The 21,248-nt window shown below is 37.3% G+C and overlaps 1 protein-coding gene across 1 annotated transcript in view; it reads left to right on the forward strand.

Moving 5' to 3' along the window:
• LOC112572248 (laminin subunit beta-1-like) overlaps positions 1 to 20,404 on the forward strand; it is a 36,404-nt gene extending 16,000 nt beyond the window's left edge. Inside the window, exons 5-31 of the mRNA XM_025251826.1 lie at positions 848 to 993; positions 2,645 to 2,765; positions 3,242 to 3,430; positions 3,730 to 3,909; positions 4,241 to 4,350; positions 4,738 to 4,953; positions 5,250 to 5,375; positions 6,428 to 6,548; positions 6,732 to 6,859; positions 7,774 to 7,963; positions 8,491 to 8,634; positions 9,102 to 9,333; positions 9,944 to 10,107; positions 10,411 to 10,635; positions 10,873 to 11,072; positions 11,455 to 11,551; positions 11,964 to 12,155; positions 12,563 to 12,743; positions 13,195 to 13,379; positions 13,777 to 14,012; positions 14,428 to 14,607; positions 14,759 to 14,935; positions 15,163 to 15,338; positions 16,095 to 16,236; positions 16,494 to 16,670; positions 17,191 to 17,347; positions 18,052 to 20,404. Of these exons, the coding sequence (XP_025107611.1) occupies positions 848 to 993; positions 2,645 to 2,765; positions 3,242 to 3,430; positions 3,730 to 3,909; positions 4,241 to 4,350; positions 4,738 to 4,953; positions 5,250 to 5,375; positions 6,428 to 6,548; positions 6,732 to 6,859; positions 7,774 to 7,963; positions 8,491 to 8,634; positions 9,102 to 9,333; positions 9,944 to 10,107; positions 10,411 to 10,635; positions 10,873 to 11,072; positions 11,455 to 11,551; positions 11,964 to 12,155; positions 12,563 to 12,743; positions 13,195 to 13,379; positions 13,777 to 14,012; positions 14,428 to 14,607; positions 14,759 to 14,935; positions 15,163 to 15,338; positions 16,095 to 16,236; positions 16,494 to 16,670; positions 17,191 to 17,347; positions 18,052 to 18,185 (4,526 nt within the window). The 3' untranslated portion in view covers positions 18,186 to 20,404. The remainder of the gene's footprint in view (positions 1 to 847; positions 994 to 2,644; positions 2,766 to 3,241; positions 3,431 to 3,729; positions 3,910 to 4,240; positions 4,351 to 4,737; positions 4,954 to 5,249; positions 5,376 to 6,427; positions 6,549 to 6,731; positions 6,860 to 7,773; positions 7,964 to 8,490; positions 8,635 to 9,101; positions 9,334 to 9,943; positions 10,108 to 10,410; positions 10,636 to 10,872; positions 11,073 to 11,454; positions 11,552 to 11,963; positions 12,156 to 12,562; positions 12,744 to 13,194; positions 13,380 to 13,776; positions 14,013 to 14,427; positions 14,608 to 14,758; positions 14,936 to 15,162; positions 15,339 to 16,094; positions 16,237 to 16,493; positions 16,671 to 17,190; positions 17,348 to 18,051) is intronic.
• Positions 20,405 to 21,248: the final 844 nt, after the last annotated feature.

The raw sequence follows: 21,248 nt of genomic DNA on the forward strand, positions 1-21,248 counted from the left end.
TTTTCCAAGACAGTTTAATCAATGCAGTGAAGACCACACCTGTTGCAAGTGTTCCTCTTCATAATGACAAGGATAATAACATAATAAAATACACCACACAAATGCATAACAAACAGCAGCCTGTATGCTTGCGGAGGGTAATTATTTCATCTTACAGCATACACTATTTCTCTTTCACGCTTCATGGCTGCATGAGATATACTTTGGTTGTTTTTTTTTTTCCTTTGTTCGTTGGTAACATGGGTTAGATCACAATTAGCTCACTGTCTCTAAGCTCTGCCTTTAAACAGCTCTACAATCTGATGTCAAGGATGGACAAGGCCTGCAAGCATGCTAAATTTCTTGAGCTTTTTGATCTGTGGTTCTTATAGGGTACACAAAGATACTGGGTACTTGTCATGCCTTTTGTTGATACACCTGGGTACCCTTTCTCAGCTTTGGTGGTATACTGGTAACATGTGTAGCTCTATGCTGAGCTATACACATTTTAGTAAACCCAATTACCATTTGTGTTTGCACTTTTTTCTTTCCTGTAGGTCTCATGAGTGGCATGATCCGTCTTTTGTAATGCCAAAACCCATGGTAAAGGGATGTTTCATGGTGAACATGAAAAATTGAATAAAGCTTTGCCAGAATTAATACAGTCATTTCACTTCAGGTCTTAAAAAGAGGATGTTGGGCCAAAGGTTCCTGTTTTAACTTACTAATAAAAGATATTTTTAAAATCTCATTTTTATCACACATATTCCTGTCAACTCCATTTTGCACCTTGCTATTGACATGAACAACAAAAAAGAAAAAAAAAAACCTAACAAGAAAAGTCTGAGATACCTCATGGATTGTGCAGGTGATACTTTGCTGGACTCTCGGCCTCAGATCAAGGAGAAATATTATTATGCCCTCTATGATATGACAGTGCGAGGAAGTTGTTCCTGTTATGGCCATGCTTCCAGGTGCTTGCCTGTGGCTGGTTACGAATCCCGGCCTGACATGGTAAGATTGTAGATGATGATTAACACAGTAACTTATATTTACTCCAATCCCTTTGAAAGGTTGATGTTTAAACAAAAATGGTTTAATGGAAGGTCATATGTTTTAACTAATTATCATGCGTGCATATTTTTACATTTTCTGACTTCTTCTTCTGTTACATTTTGAAATCATTTTCATTAAAGAGATTGAAGGGTTAGGTCTTTTGTTGGGTTCACAATAAAATGGTAGAGAAGACTTTTAGTTCAGTTTAATTATTCTTAGTACCAGGTTGAGCTTAGCTTATCCTTGGCTTCTTATAATGTATGCATCTACATGTTTGTTAAAAGATAAGTGCAACTGTCTCACCCCAATTAATGCTACATGCATCATAATAAGCAACACATGAATTGAATAGCTCATGCTTATAAGGAGCATACTTTTACCGCTTGAGACAAGAACGAGACATGGACAACATGGAAGAACAGAAGGATAAAAAAAAAGTACTTATGACTAATAAAAGACAATTACAGAAAAGGCAAAGAAGAATCAAGCGATAAGAACTGACAGTATCATAATTCTGCAAGAGATGACAAGTAGGAAAGTAGCAATAAATGAAAAAAAGGAGTGTGTGTGTGTGGGGGGGTGTTGAAAAAGGACAAGCATTGTGTGGACTGTTGTTAGGAGTAATGCTTAAGGAAGAGGAGTGTTTTCTGTTCACATTTAAAGGATTCAGTGGTGGGTAGGTGGCAGATATGGAAAGGGAGAAAAACAAGACTGTTAACACGTTTTTTTTTTTTTTTATTATTATTATTCAGTAATATATTTGCCAATGGACTTCTACATTTATGCTTAGTCCAAGATTAGAATTTATATCACTTTTATTTGTTCTATTTTCCTTAAATCAATACAGGATAAACATTTAGTGGCCTGAATGTTCAAGGACCAAAGTAATATATGCATAAAGAACGTAGTACAATGTCCCATCAATAAGGTGGCAGACCTGGAATACGAGACATACAAAATTATCTCCCTTTACAGCATTAACATGCATACACTTTACATCAGACATAGTGCTCTCGTATTAAATTACTGAAATTGATGTGATTTCCAGCTAGCACATAAAAAATCCAGCACATAAATTTAAGTCAAACTGATGGGGTTGGTGGTGGCACTTGGATGAATATAAGACACTTGGGGCTTCATTTCAAGCCAAAAGCATGGGCTTGATCAAGGCAGCACGTACACCTCTATATACAGCACCTCTTTGTTTTCCAGCAGTATATCAGGGCTTGACTAGGAGAGGGAGACAGGATGTAATATCCTTGGATAATCCTATAACTTAATTAATAAACATCTAATGGTCAGCATATAAGGAAAGGTACAATGTTTACAACAAAATGTGCTCTTTGCATCTGTATGCATCCAATGCTCTGGCAAAGATTAGGATTTTCACCACTCCATTACACTGCCATACACATAGAATACACATATGCTACCTAGGGTGCTAAATTCATTGTCCATTCCGAAGAGTAACATAGCATCATAGTCGTCTTATCCTCATGTTTAGGGTTTTTTATTTTCTTTTGCTAAAGTCATTTCTGTCTGCCAAAGGCTTGGTGGAGACCAAAAAAAAGAGGTTAAATTTGAAGTTTGTTTTCGTTTAACTTTTCAGGTACACGGGCAGTGTGATTGCACTCATAACACCAAGGGACTTAACTGTGAAATGTGTGAAGATTTTTACAATGATCTGTTGTGGAAGCCAGCTCAACAGAATCAGCCAAATGCTTGTAAAAGTACAGACATTTTTGTTGAATTGTTTTTTCGTTTTTAATCATCTTTTGCATTGTATATCCATTTTTTTAATTATTATTTTGGAAAAAATCCTATTTCCGTGGAACAAAAAACTATGGCAGGAAGAGAACAATGCTCATCATTCATTTTGAGTCTTAAAGTTTCTTGATTACTTTATTATTATTAATAACCATACTTGTTTGAGTAATCAATAAACTTTTCTTTTGGGGAGGGGTAGTCATTATCATTGCTGCCATATTAGTCATAGATCTATTTTATGAGTGTAAGAAGAGAGAAGCCTGAATGAAAGTACTTGGTTTATTCAGTCTGATATTTGCACTTTACTTGATTCATATTTGAAAACAGTGGTAGTGTATTCCTTAATGTTAATATTTTTTCTTAATAGGTTTCAAATTATTTTTGTGAACTGTGCTAGAGTAACTTTACTTCTTTTTGTTTTCATTTTCTTCTTGTAAAGAATGTAACTGCAACAACCATGCTAGCAAGTGCCATTTTGATGCTGCACGATTTGCATCAACTGGATTTGTGAGTGGTGGGGTGTGTGATGACTGCATGCACAATACCCAGGGGGAAAACTGCCAGGAGTGCAAGCCCTTCTTCTTTCAGGACCCCAACAGAGACATACGTGATCCAGAAATTTGCCAGCGTAAGTATGCATACTTCCTTTTGGTTTATCTCCTTTTTTTTATGCTATATACATTGTCACATGTTTTCATTTGCACTTGCATTTCTTTATGTACATGGATAGCAAAATCTAGCTGTGCATGTATGCATATGAGGATTTATGCTTGTGGGTGGAGGGACATAGATATGTGTATTTGGGTCTGCGCTTTACACTGCAACAAAAGAAGACTGATATAATCTGTGTCCATTTGTGATTTTTAAACTAAGACACACGCATTAATTGACAGTACTTTAATCTCAGTATCCTCTCTTTTTTTTCAGCATGTGATTGTGACTCTTTCGGCTCACTGAACAGAGGGTTGTGTGAAGGTGTAACTGATAGTGTACTAAACACAGTTGCGGGGCGTTGCATGTGCAAACGATATGTGACTGGGGAGCGCTGTGACACTTGTATCAGCAACTACTGGAACCTTCGTGATGAAAATCCTGATGGATGCGAGGGTATCTTTCTTTTCCCTTTTCTGACGACCCCCTATCCTACCAAGTGGTAGCATTTTCCTGGTATAGAAAAACACATAAATTCTTGGTATTTGCTGGAAATTGATTTTTTCACAGTTTATTTCATATTACACTACATGATAATACTTTTTTGTGCATAACAATTAAAGACCACACGTACACATACAAATACATAAAAATATTAATCGGTTTTACTTTGGAAAAAACCATTACAGATGAAATTGAGACGATGGAATGTTGCTAATCACGTTGACATGCAGTTAATCTGAGGCAGACAATGTCATTACAAAGTAACACTGCATTTACCATGCAGCTTGTGCATGCAATCCACTGGGAACACTGGGAGACTATGGATGTGACCAAGAAACAGGAATCTGTCGATGCAAGCGTTATGTCACTGGCAGAAACTGCGATGAATGCTATGTGAGAGTCTTCTTACAATTTCTTTGATTTTTTAAATTTTTATCTTGTTATTGGAAGTTGGTTTGATTTTGTAGTGTCCATTATAAGTACCCTTCACATCTTTAAAGGAAAATGACAAAAAAAGCAAAGAGTACAAATAAAAAACCAACAAGCAAGCCCCACCTACCCCCCAAAAAAGCATTAAAAACCCCAACAACAACAAAAACCCCCAAAAGCATAAGCAAAAAAACCCCATAACCAAATGCAATAAAAAGCCCATATTAAATCTTGTTTTGCTGGTTAGTTGCTACTCTGTTCCCAATCAATTTCTTTCATGAACTCAAATGTTTCTTGTTTTCTTGGCTGCCTTTTGAAATCATTTTTTGAAATCTGCTTTTGTTGCTGCAGGCTGGCTTCTGGGGACTGAGTGAGTATCAACATGGATGCTACGCGTGTGACTGCGACATTGGTGGAGCACTGCGCTCCACGTGTAACCAAGTCAATGGTCAGTGTGAGTGCCGGCCATACATTACTGGCAAGCAGTGCAAGCAGGTGGAAACAGGATATTATTTTGCCCACCTGGACCACAATATTTATGAGGCAGAACATGGACAAGGCAGTGGGGTAATTATAATGAAAAGCTTTTTAAACTATTCCTTTTTTTGTCTTTAACCCCCTCTCTTTTTTATTTCTCTCATTTTTATTGGCTTTTAACAATTGCTGTGATCTCTTTCTGGCAATTTTCATATTTCAGGGTTCTTTGTTAAATCTGTCTTCACAAAGATCAAATATATGTTTATCATATATTCTTAGCTGAAATTATGAGATCTTTGTCATCTGTGCAGCCTGACCTGATGCTATGAACAGTGATTTGTGTTTGTTGCAGAATGCCAAGGTTTATGTAAGGGAACCTATTCAAGGTGGTCCATCCTACTGGACTGGTCCCTGGCTATATGAAAGTGATGGAAGGCGACAGCATTGAGCTCACAATTGATTCAGTCCCTTTCAGCACGTTTTATGACCTTGTCATCCGGTATGACCCCAGGGTGAGTTACTAAAGCGAACTACTCCCACTGCTTTTTTTTAATAGCATGTTGTAGCTATACTGAACTAGGACCCACCGAAGCAGCCATCGTTTATATGAAAATTGGCTACCTTGGTAGCAAGTTTGATTATATTTGATTAGAAATTGCCTTCAAGAAGTCAGTGTAGCACTTTTAAAGAAATCTTTCCAAGCAGAAACTTTAAAGTGTTTCAGTACTAGTTTTATATTACTAATATTACTAATTATATTTTATTTATGAAAATAATACTTTTTCTCTTTTTTGCAAGCAGCATGAAGGATAAAGCTGGTAATGTCATGTGTTACTAAATATTTTGTTTTATCATGTTGTCCTTGACTTTTGCTTCATATTCCTGTTGAGATTTTTTGTTCTTTGGTGTGTCGATGCATGAAGGGAATGGGATTTTCTTGAAACCGAACACAGATTTCTGATTTTTTTCCTTTAGCTGCCTTTGCCATTGTTGATTGAAGATTACATGCTGTCATGGATAGCCCTTATCCCTTGAAAATTAAAATAAAAACAAATAAGATATAGTTCTTACTTTGTTCACATTTTTTATTTTATTTTAAGCTTGCTTCCAGTTTTTATATTAACATTTCAAGGGAAGCCATTTTCAAGCCATTTTCAGTTATCTTTTTACTTTGGCATTGATGAAAGTTATGGACAATTTTGATTAATTTGACAGTTGCTTGTAGATCTTATTTAGTTGCATTTTCTAGCGAAATGCATGGCAAGATTTTCAACAGTAGTAAAGAGTGCATAAAAGATGTTTGCTGTTGTAGTTAACACTGATAATTCAGATATTACATATTAGGTCATAGATCTATTATAAAAAAATTAACATGGACCGGTTGATTTTTACAGATACTTTTTATGATGGTAAACTTGCCTTACAGTGAAACAGAATACTCAATTACAACCATTTATATGGTGGAGGCTGTGACACTGTTTGCAGTCAAATGCAAAGAAACTTTCTATTTGGTATTATAAGATTTATTATTGTCTGCTTTGTGATCTCTGTTGGCTAATCTTAGATGCCTGAGGTGTTCCAAGATGTACGAGTTACAGTAATTCGTCCAGATCGAGTAGATCCAGATGGCCTTTGTGGGGAATTCAATCCTCAAGATGACTTCAAATCAGCTGCACTACAACCAGGTAACAGGATGGTTTTGATATTATTCAGCAAGCTATGACTTGCCTTCAGTATCTGTGTATATGTGCTCCGATGCTTTGTCTGTTTGCTTTAATACTTTTTCAAGACTGTTCATGGAAGTGTTGGAAGGATGTAGACTTTTTCCCCATATACGAATAAATAGTATTTTGATATTTTTTCATCAGGAGCACGATATGAGATGGTGCGTCCTCCATCCTGCCTGGAAAAGGGCAAGGTTTATAAAGTTCGCATTGACTTCACTTCCTACAGGAGAGGCCAGAAGACTCCAGAAGCTACTCTTCTTATTGATTCAGTAAGTTGTCTATTATTATTATTATTGGGTTTTTTTGTTTTGCTTTGTATTTTGGTTTGCTATTTCTGTATGTAAAGTTCAGGTTGACTAGCATTGATTCACTGTCTTTTATTTTATAAACAAATGAATAAGTTCACTGACATCTCCATAACAGTATGACTTAAGAATATTGGAAAGATGAGTGATTCAACTGAAAATAACTGAATGAAAATATTTTAGAAATATTAATCAGTACTGCAGTAGAGATTAAAGACAATAGTTTCTTTCTGTTTAGTTTTCATACTATTGACTCATTCATTTTGTGTTGCAAATATTACAAGTCACTTTTCATTCTCATTATAAAAAAAATGATAAAAGAGGCTGCTTTTGAATGACATTGTCATCCAAGGAACTCTTGTGGTTTGATGTAGTTGGTGATGATGAAAAAAAGAGGATTTATACAACACATTTGCCTCATTTTCAAAGCACTTTGAAAAAACAGGGAAAGTCATTCCTCTCTCTCTGTCTTCATACCATGCATGCTTGTACACACATGATGACAAGAAGTTAAGGCAAGGATATGAGTACAATCTGAAAACATTAAAACTTATATAACTAATGAAAAATGTAGCAATATTTCACCCTGTGAAAGAAAGGGAATAAAAGTCTGCTTATTATTGCTTTTTCACAGCCCATGAGTGAGATATAACGCACAGATTTGCAATGCCCAATCAGCATCAGATTTTGCCATCTCACCATCTGTGACAAAATCCAGGAGCAAGATTTTGATCTATATACTCTGATGATATTCCATCTAAGGTTAAAAGTGATGTATGGAGATACACTACAGCTGAAACAATGACCATTGTTGATCGTTTGAGTGGGCAGCTTAGGATTTTAGATTTACGATGACCACCACCACCACCTTGTTGCAGATCCTGGTCGTGCCAAATGCAGACTACATCCCCATCTACCAGGGCCCTGGTCTGCCTGAGTATATGCTGAATGAGTTCCTGCGCTATCGATGCCCTCAACTGCAGTATCCTTCCATCAAGCAGGAGCTGATAGAAGAGTGTCGCCGGCACACCTTCAGCATCTCTGCTGTTCTGCATAATGGCGCCCTCCGTGAGTGCTTTCTGCATGTAGAATGTATGCAAGCAGTAGTTTGTTAGGTCTAGTGGATTTTACAGATGGCCTAAATTTCTCTGTTTTATTGAAGCAGGGTACAATTTTTTTTTTTCTTTTTTTAAAATTCTGACCTTTTTTTCCTTGTTATATTTCCTTACTGAATTGTTTCTGTGTGGTAGAAGATTTTTTTCAGGTTTCCATAAGTTTTAGTTATATAGTTTATAGTTCATAGTTTATAGTTATTAGTTATGCATTGTGGGCATTGTCTAGTGAAATTTTCAAGGTAAGTTTAATAAAGGAATATTTAGGAAATGAATTAAAAGTTTAATCAGCTTGCATTAAAACTGTTATCATTATCATTAAAATTGTTATCTTTTACTTGATGAGCATCTTAAGCATAACCCCATTGCTGTGGTAGAGTGCTATGCAACTGTATATATATTGTTATTGTCTTAATTTCATCATCGTTTTATAGGTGCCTATTTATATACCCACAAACAAATATGTATATATATTTTGGGCAGCTTGCAACTGTGATCCCATGGGATCTCTTAGCTTGGAATGTGATCCTAATGGTGGACAGTGCCAGTGTAAACCCAATGTTGTTGGCAGACGCTGTGACAAATGTGCACCTGGAACTTTTGGCTTCGGCCCCGAGGGCTGTCAACGTATGTATTATGTGTTCTTTATTTGCGTACAGTTAGTTTCAGATTTCAGGAGTGTTTCATCTGTTGTTGACATCAAATGTTTTTTTGGGGAAATGAGATTCTCCTTAGGTACATCAGCATTTACAAGTTTAATTTAGAATTTTTTTTTTTTGGAAGTTACAGTCATGTGGTAGAGGCTCTTGGCAATTTGGCAACAAGCATGATGGTCTAAAGTTCAGATTCTTTATACCCATGTTTTGAAGGCTTGCTGCATTATGTTGATAAAACACAAGCTTAATTGACATAACATGTCAACAAATTAGCAAGTTATTTCAAGATTTGTTTCCCCCATCACCATGCTGCTTTCTCTTCTCTGTGTGTGTGTGTATCCTGCATCTAGTTCATAGTTTTCTGCTTTTAAAAGCTTCTTTTTCAACCAATCCTTTCATGCTTTTAGGTGTCTGTAAAAGACTCTTTATTTCAAACAGCATGCAACTGTCATGAAATTGGTGCCCGTGACAACTTCTGCAATGAGCAGACTGGCCAGTGCACGTGCATACAGAATGTCGGTGGGCGAATCTGTGATCAGTGTCGAGTGGGATTCTGGGGCTTCCCTCAATGCAGACTTTGCCAGTGTAATGGCAATGCAGATACTTGCGACCCTCTGAGTGGTGTATGCATTGACTGTAGAGACTATACATTTGGAGACTACTGTGAAAGGTAAGGATGAAGGGAATGGTGAGACAGATGTTGTCACCTTATTTTCTTTTGAGATTAATTTCATAGAAAAAGAAGCACCATCCTTTGAAAAAAAGTATACTCTGATGAAGACAGAAACGAACAGAAAATGTTTTTGCACAAGAGTGTGCACACACATGTACACATTTGTTGCGACTGCACCTCCTTGCATGTTTGCATGGGTCTTTTCCTGTGGGCACATGCATCTATGCATGCATATGTGGTCTAGAGTATATATATATAAATTTCATATTACAGCAGTGTCCATCAGCTTATACCTTGTGCTTGTTCACCTTTGTACAGTCTACTAGCAATGTTGTCAACTTTTAAAGAAACTTTACCGAAGGGAACAGCTTAACAATCTAAATGGATTCAGCATATTAAGGCTAAGACCAGCAGTGAACTTTATGGCATTTTCATGCATTTTATTATGACATTTCTTCTTCCTGCAGATTGTCTGTTTTTTATTTTATTTCAAAGACTTTAATTGTACTCAGAGTTTTATTCTAACAGTTCTGAATGTTTTGCCCATAATTCTTGAGTACCAGTTGCTTTTCCTAATTCTAAATCAAATAATGTTCTTTACCTTCAGATGTCAGGATGGTTACTACGGTGATCCGCGTGTTGGAGTCCGTATTCCATGTCGCCCATGTCTGTGCCCTGGAGGACCAGGAAGTCTGACCCAGCATGCAGACACTTGTAGCTTTGACCCCCGATCTCAAGAAGTATTCTGCAATTGCTATCCAGGATATCAAGGTAAGCTAAATCTAATGAGTGCTTTAACCTGGGTGAGAAGCTGAAGTTTCCTTTTTATAAGATATATTCCTCAAGGTTTCATGAGTGGTCCAGACTTACTTATTTTGACTGTTCTGGAGGCTGTCTTAGTACTTTTTTCGCTGACCACAATGCTACAGAGTATGGTCTTACAAGAGGCTTAACAAATTTATTAGACTACTTTTTCAATCGTGACATGGTTTTGGGGGAATATAGGAGACAACTATGAAGGCTGTCATGTTTTTATTGTTGTGGAAGTGCCTTTTTTCAATTACTGATGTGCAGAACCATCCTGTGACCGCTGTATTGACAACTACTATGGAAACCCTATGACCCCAGGCGGCAGCTGTGTGGCTTGTGTATGCAACAATAACATTGATCCTGATGTACCAGGCAGTTGTGACTCAAGCACAGGCCAATGCCTCAAGTGTCTGTACAACACTGAAGGTTTCAGCTGCGAGCATTGTGTGGCTGGTTACTATGGTGATGCCACCAAACAGAGCTGTCTTCGTAAGCATTTATTTTTGAAGATCTGATCCTAATGATAGAATGATCCTAATTTTTAAATAGTTGATGCAGAATGATGGTGATTACAAGGGGTGTGAATTTAACAGTTTTTATAAGCAACATTTTCTGTTAATGCTTAAACATAGGATACTAGGACGAAGTGAAAGCATGCTAGCTTGTCAGCACAACGGCATGCCTTTACAGAGATTGTAAAAGCCTTGTTAATACGACTTTGTGCAGAATGCATCTGCAATCCTGTGGGAACGGACATTGCTGGTGGATATTGTGATCGTGTGAATGGTCAGTGTCCTTGCTTGCCAAATGTCATTGGACAGGACTGTAGTCAGTGTGCTCCTGCCCACTGGAATCTTGCCAGCGGTGTTGGATGTGAAGCCTGCAGCTGTGACCCTACTGGTTCCTTGTCTCTGGACTGCAATCAGGTATTAAGTCACAAGACACAAGCATAGACTGTACATACCCTGTCTCGCTTCTCACACACATCCACCCTCACATGCATACTGACATATTTGTGCAGTTTGCAGCCCAGAAGGGATTAATTTGAATCTGTGATTTAAAAATAAGATGCATTCATATACAGAGCCGTGTCTGTAAAAGATATCCTACATGTTAAAAAGAGATGACAAAATTATTTTTCAATACACTGTTTACTTTTTTGAATTTGCAAAGCCTTCAAGAATCCAATTATTCTGGATGGACCCTTTTTGCTTAAATTCTGGGTGATCTTTTTTACTTTCTTTGAAACTTTAATCTCTTTTGCTATGGGGAAAACAATACATGTTAAATACATAATACGTAATGCAGCTCGATGGTCAATGCGCCTGTCTTGATGGACGGGGAGGGAGGACGTGCAGCGATTGTGAAGACTTTTTCTGGGGTGATCCCACTGACCAGTGCTATCGTGAGTTTATGCTTCTCTATGTTTCTTTTTTTTTCTCCATTTTTGTGGATGTTTCTTTTCTCTCTCCTTTGATTTTTTTCCTTTATATACAAAAGTGAACTTATAACACCTTATTTTTATTACCTGTTTAATTGTTTATAATGAGCAGTGTAGACTATCTGAAATGGTTAGACTAAATATTACAATACTCTTGAAAAATTAGCAACAAATTGAAGGAACATGCACCAGTGAACCTTATTTGAAAGTCATCATCAGTCACTTTTCTTTGTAGATTTCTTGTATATTTTGGTTTTAGATGTTACTGAAAGTACCTTTATAAACCAAAACAAATCAAAAATGAAGCTCATGAGATTGTTTGAGTACCTGCCGTAGATATAACAGCCATCACTCAGAAATGCTTGTTTTTAAACAGCCTGTGACTGTGACACCAGAGGGTCAGCATCTATGCAGTGTGACAAGCGAACCGGTCAGTGCCAGTGTGTGACTGGTGTAACAGGCTATAAATGTGACCGTTGTGCCCGAGGCACTACTGGAGAGCTGCCCAACTGTGTGCCCTGTGGCGAGTGCTTTGACAACTGGGATCGAGTCATTCGTGACCTGCGAGGTTGGTTCCTTGTGGAATCAAGATAACTAGAAGCTAAATTTAAAGGATAACTGCTTGAACCCTTTTTTGACATTTCACTCCCACAGAAGTGAACATCTTGACAAGTACACCAGCTTCTTCAAGGATTGTTTCACTATCAGTTACTTCCCTTAAAGAGCTAAAATAGTCAACCGATCAGATATTTTGTTATATTTGAAAGTAGGCAATGAATCATTTGGTCTAAAGCCATGTTTGAGATGTTCCTGGTTACTCAATTTGACATGGATTTTTACTTCAACAGACAAAAATATATTTTATACTTTGTGTAACTTCATTTGTGAGGTGCTAGCTGAAACAAATGTTTGGACCAAGCCAGAAATGAGGAACAATAATCAGGTGGTGCTTATGATGTTGATATCTTTTTACAGACCAGACTGAGTACCTTGTGGAATCTGCCAGAAACATCTCTGTTACTGGCGCCATCCAGGCATTTGATGAAGAGTTCAAGCACATGCAAAACAACATTGATGAGATTCGACAGATCCTATCCTCTGTCAGTTTTACTCAAGTTGATGTGAAAGACATTGAGAATATGCTGGAACTCATCAAGTAAGTTGGTTGTAGCTACATTCATGTCAAACAAATAACTAAAACAGGTTGAATAGGAAAAAATAAATTGACAATACAGAATAAAGTGAAATGAATGAAATGACTGTTACAAAATAAGATTTTAATTTGTGATATATGAAAAAAAAAGAGAAACTTGTGGAAACCTAAAGATAGTTTATAATTTTGATGTTTTTGACCTGCAAAATGTGCTTTGTTCTGACTTTAGGGACTAAGTGGTTAATCTGTTGAATACCATAGAATGTAAGCAACATTCTCATGCCCCATGTTAGATTTTCAAAAATTTGGTGAACAGTGGATGTTCCAGCAAGTTATTAAAAAGTTTTTAAGAATAATCAAGTTTTTCAAGTCCCATATGGAATTGGAAAAATTATCCCCGCTGAGAGCATAGTATACAAGAATTCAGAATTCATTTTTCTTTTTTGCATGACAGGCGTAACTTGACAGATAACAGCCAAAACTTGAACAGCTTGGATGAAACTTTAAGAGGGACAACAGCACGTGTACAGAAGGGCAATACAGAAATTGCCGCTCTCAGGGATGGCGTAGAGAAGCTCCGACGGCTGGCAAAAGAGCTGCAAGACAACGCAACTGATATACAAGCCAGAGATGTTGAGGGTAGGCAGCATTGCTAATCAGCTAGAAGTGTTTTGCTTCAGCAACTTATTACTTATTTCATTAGGGACAAGTTTGCTTTTATTCATACTTAATAATGTGCTACATCCATCTCCGTTTTTTTTTTTTAAGCATTTAAATTAAAGCAACATGATGTGTTGACAGTTGAAAATGTGTGTAGGCATGTAATATCTTTGTTCATAAGCATGAAAGATAGATCTAATTGAACAGGTGATGACAGCTGACAACCTTTAGCATAAGTCCACCAACAGTACAGCTATGTAATTTCAACTCTTGCATAATAATGGGGTTAACATTCCCTGAAAAACACTAAACCAGGGACTGGTCCATGACAAAGAGTCAAGTAGAACTGTGATCACATTGGAACCATTCTGAACAGGTGCATTCAACATTACCAAGGAGGCTGAAAGACGGTCTCGGGAAGCCCAGCAGGTTGTTGATGGAACAAGTCGCCACTTGGAAGAGTCGGCACGCATTAGGCAAAGGGTTGAGGACCTCATAGGTTCGAGGCAGAAGTATTTTGAGACCAAAGTGGAGGAAAACCAACGTAACCTTGACAGTCTGGAGCGTGATGTAACAGGCTTGAGTGATCGTCTCTCAGACATCAATAATATGGTAACTTTCAGAAATCAGTAATATCGTCACTTTCAGACATCAGTAATATGGTCGCTTTTGTCAGCTGATGTAGCATTTCATGTTTTATGTTCTTAAATTTTTTAAATGTCCTTATATTTAAATTGAAATTGAAATACCCCAGCTCAAAAAGGAGTTTTTAAAGTAAAAAAAAAAACCAAAACAACCAGTGTAGTGTTTGAGAATTAATGGAAAATTTTGCATATAGATTTTAATATGTTCTTTTGCATGCACCAGCCATTCCCCTACCCACTACTTTGTATCCCTCCCTCACTTATATCCTTTCCGAAACATGCATATGCAAGTGTGTGCACACACACACACCCCTTTTTATCATGATCTATTGCCATGGTTTGACTAGTCACAAGGCACCTGTATGTTTCTTTTTCACCTCCAGGTATGTGGAGCACCAGGTTCTCCCTGCGATGCTGTCTGTGGTGGTGGCGGCTGTGGTCGATGTGGTGGTGAGAGCTGTGATGGTGCAGTTACCAAAGCTGAAAAAGCCCTGAAACTGGCAGAGCAAGCTGAGGAACGGCTGACAGCAAACGAAGGATCTGCCAGTGCTCTGCTATTGGATGTAAGTTGCCATGTTATTGAAGAATACCAGCACCAGTATTGTCATAATGATGCGCCAGCAATGGAAAATTGTAATATTGTATTTGTAATGATGGTTTGACAGCAGTGGAAAATTACAAATCAGAAACTAAATGCAATTGATGTCATTACAGGTGCAAGGAGTGAAACAGTCAGCCATTGAAGCTAGAGAAGAAGCTCAGATGGCATATGATGCAGCTTTTGCTGCCAAGAACATTTCTGAAAGTGCCCGTACTGATCTGGAGGACCTGCTGAACCAGATATCAAATGTTCTGGGTGCCCCTAAAGCCACACCTGAAGATGTCAAAAAGGTTGTGGGCAAAGTTTCTAAAAGCCAAAGTCTTTACGTATTGATGCAATAAGTTTTGTTCATAGTCATTTGAAAAATGTTCTTAGCATTGTGGAAAATTTTGTCTGGGTATGTAAATATTTGTCATTAGATTTCCATTGCAAAGAAAGATTAAGAGAATTCTGACTTAGACGCTTTTAAGTTGTGTTTAAAACAGCATAGAGCAATTTTCTCACCACTCTATTACAGGTAGCAGAGGAGGTGTTGAATATGAAAGTTTCACTGGATCCTGACCAGATCCAAGACCTGGCCAGCAAGATAAATCGCACTGTGCAAGGCCTGGAAAACATTGACCAGATTCTTGCTGAAACGGAGAAAAGCCGTGCTTTGGCACAACAGCTCAACCACAGTGCTGAGGAGGCATCGTATGTTATTCATCATAATCTAGGAGGCATTGCATGCTGTTGTTCATCATCTAGTTTGAATTGTCTTACTGCAGCATTACTTTCTCTCTGCCACCAGCTGTGCAGGCTGCTGGGAGAAAAAAATGCTGGTGACTCATTCTAGAGGGTTGTTTGCATTACACCTTTCAGCTTACTTGGACCCTAGAGTTGGTTTCAAAGAGACTTTCCTAACCACCATTCTCCGTTGTATTTAAGATACACTGTACAGAAATCATTTTACTGAAATTAGGATCTGCATTGTAGATGATCAGATTGGTATTTTCAACCATCTGTTATTTGGGATTTTTTGTGGGTGGTGAGCATGAGATGCTGTAGTGTCATCTCATTCTTTCGTAGCTTGTTAATATGATGGAGTGGAATGCAATTGGTTTGATGGAATGAAGCTAGTGTGTAGCTAAATATAAATAAATATAAACAAATCTTATGCTGAATTGGTAAGTTATTGGTATGTTGTGATAAGTGGGATGGGGAATGCGGTACATTAATTCTGTGGAGCTCTCAAACAACATCTTGACAGTATATGAGGTCCACTGGTATTATGTGGCTAGCATCATGATAAGAACATTTCTTTCTGTTATTTACATTAAGAATGGAAATAGAGACTCTGAAACAACATTACAGTCAGTGCTCAAGAGAAATTTCCTGCAAAGTTTTAGTTTGATAGAAAATGTCTCCTTTCCTTAGCATTACAAGCAGGGATTATTGATATGCTGACAGGGCCAAGGCACAAGAAATTCTGAAGACAGCTCAGCAAGTTCGAAATGCTCTGGATGGAGCACGACGAGCACAGGAGGCAGCTGAGGCTGCCATTAAACAGGCACAAGCAGACATCAGTGATGCAGAATCTGACCTGTCCATGGTGAGGTTTTGTGAAATCTTTTTTTAGGGATTTTATCAGTGATACGATGCTTTGTGATTGTTTTTGATTTTAAGAGGATTTTGCAGCAGGCCTGCAGGATCTCATCAGTTGTTTGATGTAATTTGTTGCTAGTGCACATTATTTACATGAATGAAAACCACACAATCTTTATCACAGAATCTTTGCACTCCACATATTATTCATGTCAATCTCCTGATAAGCCATTCAGAATTCATTAATGTCAAAACTTTTCTTAGATCGGGAGAGAGACTTCTGAGACTCGTGAGCTCTCAAAGAAAACTCTGGATCTTCTGGCAAATTTGAAGAGACGTTTGGAGCAGTTGAAAACTCGCTTCATAAAGAATGACTTAGACATCAAAAATGCTGAGGATGCTATCAATGAGGCGGAGAGTAAAGCCAATACTGCTGAAAATGTGATGTATTATTTTTTTGTGGTGCCTTTTATTTTGTCTGGCAGTTTCTGGACATTTGTATTTTACTAAAAAGGATGCATCATGTCCAGCTAGAATGTGGAAAATAAGATGCTTATGCTGTGTTTAAACTCCATCGCTTAAAGCTTTACTATTAAAGTCTGTTGTATCAGTTCTGCACGGGAGCAGGGTGGTTGTATGTTTACATATTCAAAGCAAATACAGTAAATTATTTCCAAATATGAAACACATGTATACATAAAAGTAATATGGCTTTTTTCAGTATTTTTTTATAGGAACCATTTTTATGGGAGTTCATATCATTTATTTAGTGCTTTTACTACTACCTCATTGGGAAGTCTTGTTTTCACAATTTCAACACTCTCTCACCATGATATATAGCCTTTGCTGCTGCACAGGGTAAAACACAAGAAGTCAACAAACCAACCAACTGACTATGGAAAGAAGGTTGTGTGTTTAGGTGTGCAACTACATCTAAACCTCTATATTTTTGTGATTGCAGGAAGCCAGGTCTCTGCAAAACACCTACGAAGACACATCGTCCAAACTAGATAAAAAGTTCAGTGCAACAGCTGATGCCAGAGAGAGGGCTGCTCGACTAGCAGTCAGAGCTGATGCTATTGTAAACAAGGTCTTGCGTCAGAAGAGAGACCTGGAAGGTACATTAAAATAAGATTTTTTAAAAATTTGTGACAATTTCGTAGCTGTCCTTTCTACCCTTTTCCCCCACCCAACATCAAAGTTTCCAAAGACTGTAGTTATGAAGTGAGTGTAAGGCTTCACCCTGAGACATTATGATGAGTTCAGGGACAAGTGCTTTGTTTCCAAAGTTATAAAGCAATGTCCAGACTTCGCAAATGCTGTTTTACCCCTCGAGCTGTACTTATTAAGCGTTGGCAAAAATGTCATAGGGTAAAGAAATATGAAGTAGTGTACGCAGGATCTGGACACGCCTTTATGACTTTGGAAACAAGACACTTTTCCTTAAGTTCTGCATTCTCCATTGCCCTAGGGCAACACCTTACCCCTGTTTCATAACTATAACTTCAGATGTCCATCGGAATTAGGGCATAGTTGTAAAGTAACAAATTGTTATGAAAATGTTACCTCCTTAATATTAATACAAAATGTGGCTACAAAAAAACTTGAGTGCTCTAATTTTTCTTCTATATTACACACACATTGAGTTTTACTGTATAATCAAAATAATAAAAACAGAACTGGAACAATGTTCCTCTTTCACAGAAAGGAAGATAAAAGTTATCTTTTTCACTTTCTTTTCTTTTGTGGATAATAACTTCTTTATTTGTATTTACTGATAAACTGCTGGTCTGAGCTCATGTTTTTTTGGCTGTTCCTGTAGCTATCCAAGAAAGCATTGGTGACAATGAGAAGGTGCTGGTGGAATTATCAGATGACATTGATGAGCTGAACAGGAGGATGGATCAGTACCTCCAAGACATTAAAGCAAAACACGACTACTATCGGACCTGCTAACCTGTCTTGCAGCATCTCTGCCTCCTGTAGTTGTGCTAGTTTGGCATCTTGATAGCAAGAACAGACTTTCCAAGGAATGCCTTCTTGTACCCTCTGCTTTACCAGTAAAAGCCAAGTAGGTTAGCATCTTGTAACCTCAGATTCATGTCTGCTTCCCTTGATCCAGTCACCACTGTTGCTTTCCCAAGCGGTCTCATGCCCCGCGACCTCTCAGGCAATTAATGGGTGAACTTTGTGTTCACCCACAAAGTTCACCCGGTCTCCATAATTGTAGCTATAACTTAAATGCATTTAATTCAGGTTCCACTGTTATATTTTTTTGTAGAGGTTCATGTTATGCTTGAAGTTTGTAAGAAGTGCATTTTTTAAGATTGGAGATCTTAGTCTTTGATGGAGGCTGGGGAATATTTTCTCCTTATGCAGGCATTGTTATAAAGATGCTAATTGTATTTGGCAGACTTTAAACCTGTTTCCTTTTTTCTGCATATTGTCTTTATTTCCGCTTAGATCTGACAAAAATAGGCAGAATGTTTGTCACGTGCCCAGAATCCTTACATTATGGTTTGACTGATGTGTACATATGATTAATATGTGGATGTATTCAAGTGAATGTTGGCTTTGCCATTGAAATGTGTATGTGCATTATTTAAACATGATTCGCATATAAGGATTTCGTAAGTATGGCTGTTATTTTCTAATTTTACTTTATAACATTTACTCTGTATAACATTGCCACTCTTAAACAGTTAAATTTTTAGAAACAAAACAAAAGAGCTTCTTAGAAAGTTGTGATTATGTTTTTGGTTGTCTGTTAAGGGGGCTGGCTACAGACTGTATAATTATGACTATTCAAAGCATTAACCCCTTGAGGGCAACTCCAGAAACGTGTTACCAAAGATGTTAGCATGGCTAGTTTGTTTTAGTGAATTTGCATGAAACAATTCTCATGCTTACAGTTTTGAGTGCAAAAATTTGAACTTAAAACAAGCACAGTGGAGCATGTTTTTTGGGGAAAGTTCTTAAAATGTATCTTACCTTGCATTTTTAGTTCTTTTGCTTTTATTGTAGATTATGTTTAACAGAGTAAGTGAATGCTTTCTGCAGGGACAGCAACAACATGGTGCTTATATTTGTCCTATAGACAGCTGAGTGGGATCCCTTAGAAGTTACCAGGTCAAGGACTTATCCCTACACAAAATGTACAGCCTTAGGGAAGTACCTTCAATATTCTACCTCAGTTTACATTTCCCCAGTAAAAACTTTTGCAACTGTGCAGTAAGAAGTGAGATAAAAAATTCATTTGCATATATCTCTCCAGGTTGAACAATTTTTTTAGTTTTGTCCTCATGTTGACACTATTAGCTTGTTACCTTACAGAGTGTTGTGATTTCAGTGTCAAGGCATTGTCATAACAGTGGAGGAACTTTGGGTGGATGCAAGAACTTTTAAAAAAGTGATTAAGATCATCTACCCTAAAAAGAAGAGAAAAAAAAACCCGTACATGGCCACAGTAATTGTGGTGCTATCACTATGAAATACTCATTATACTGCTTTGTACATTGTCATTGCTGTATGCCAGGCCTTTGAAAATAAGGGTTAGCTTAGCAATAAAGGATCAGTTGTGATGGAACTTGTAGCTAAGTGTTTCACTGTGAGAGTGGCTAGGCTTTGCCTCTCTGACCGTAGGCCAGTAGTGTTTTAGGTTCCCATTTGTGTGAATGTGACTCACCTTTCATGTGTGTATTGCCTTATTGTGTAGGTTTGTAATGAGCCATGTCCAATGCGTTTGATTGATGAACAAATCGTAATGCTGATGCCAAGTACTAAATGAGTGTTACCTTTATTCAATGCTGCCAGTTTGTTTAATATGATGCATACTCCTGTCAGCTTTTTTTTAGGTGGTTTATTATTTTTTTTTGCAAAGCTACTATGCTGTATTTTCAAATCAAATGATTGTGGCCTTTTCTATAACTAAAACATTAAAAACATATTCTTACTTATTTTTAACTTGAATATAATAATGTATATTACTCATTTTATTTACTCATTTGATCCACTTTATCATAATAGCAGATGCATCTAAAATCAGTGACTGCACCCTTCTTTGTATACATGCTCAAGTAACAAGGAGTAAAAGGCTTTTGTTCACAAGTAAATATAACTCGTGCATTTTATGTACTTTGTATTAGTGACAAGAAATAAACTATCTTTTCCTCCAATTTTGTTTTTACTTTTGACATCACTGAACAACAGTGGGGCCAGTTTTAAAACCTAGTACACTAAGACAGTTTGGAGACATTTTTCAATAAAAATTGGGGTTAGACTTGTATAGCAAGTATAAGAGAAAACCTGAATTTTGACACCCCCATTTTTATGGAAGGCTTACATCTACCAACAACTGCAAAGTAAAACCATATTTTGCAGTATGTTCAAATAGACCACAAAGAATGCAATTTAATAAGAATTTCAAGCTAAATAAAACATCAAATATCTGAAAACACTTTTAGAAACATTATGACTAAGTAATTAAAAATGTACAAGAATAAAACTGTCATAAATTTCCTACGTATGCTAAGTTTGAGACTGCGTAACAGTGTAGACTGGTTGTAAATGACAAGTACTTCCAGCAGTGGACCAGGGTGGGCTCTTGGCTTTAGCAAAACTTACCTTCATTACAGATAGCATGCACATGCCTAACTGGCTCGAGGGCAACTTCTCTCCCTCACTTTCATATTTGCCCATTGATCTGTGTGAAGTTTTTGTGTCTAATGCTTATCAGTACATCTGTTACGATATTTGCTGTTCCTGGATGGATTTCTGTGTCTGCACCACTTTTCATCTTTTCCTGGGCCATTTTATTAATTTCTGCTGTCATCTTGCCATTAGAGATCTGCATTTTGGCATTGTCAACTTCAAACTTTGATTGTTTTTCTCCAGCTGCTTCAGAATGTTGAATTATCACAGCAAGTTTTGCGTGGAGTACAGTCTGCAATGATTGACATCATTTATCTCCAGGAAGCTCAGTGAAATATGCCACAGACTAATCTGACTGATGGTGAAAAA

The sequence above is a fragment of the Pomacea canaliculata genome, linkage group LG9, assembly GCF_003073045.1.
Source record: "Pomacea canaliculata isolate SZHN2017 linkage group LG9, ASM307304v1, whole genome shotgun sequence".
NCBI lineage: Eukaryota > Metazoa > Mollusca > Gastropoda > Architaenioglossa > Ampullariidae > Pomacea > Pomacea canaliculata.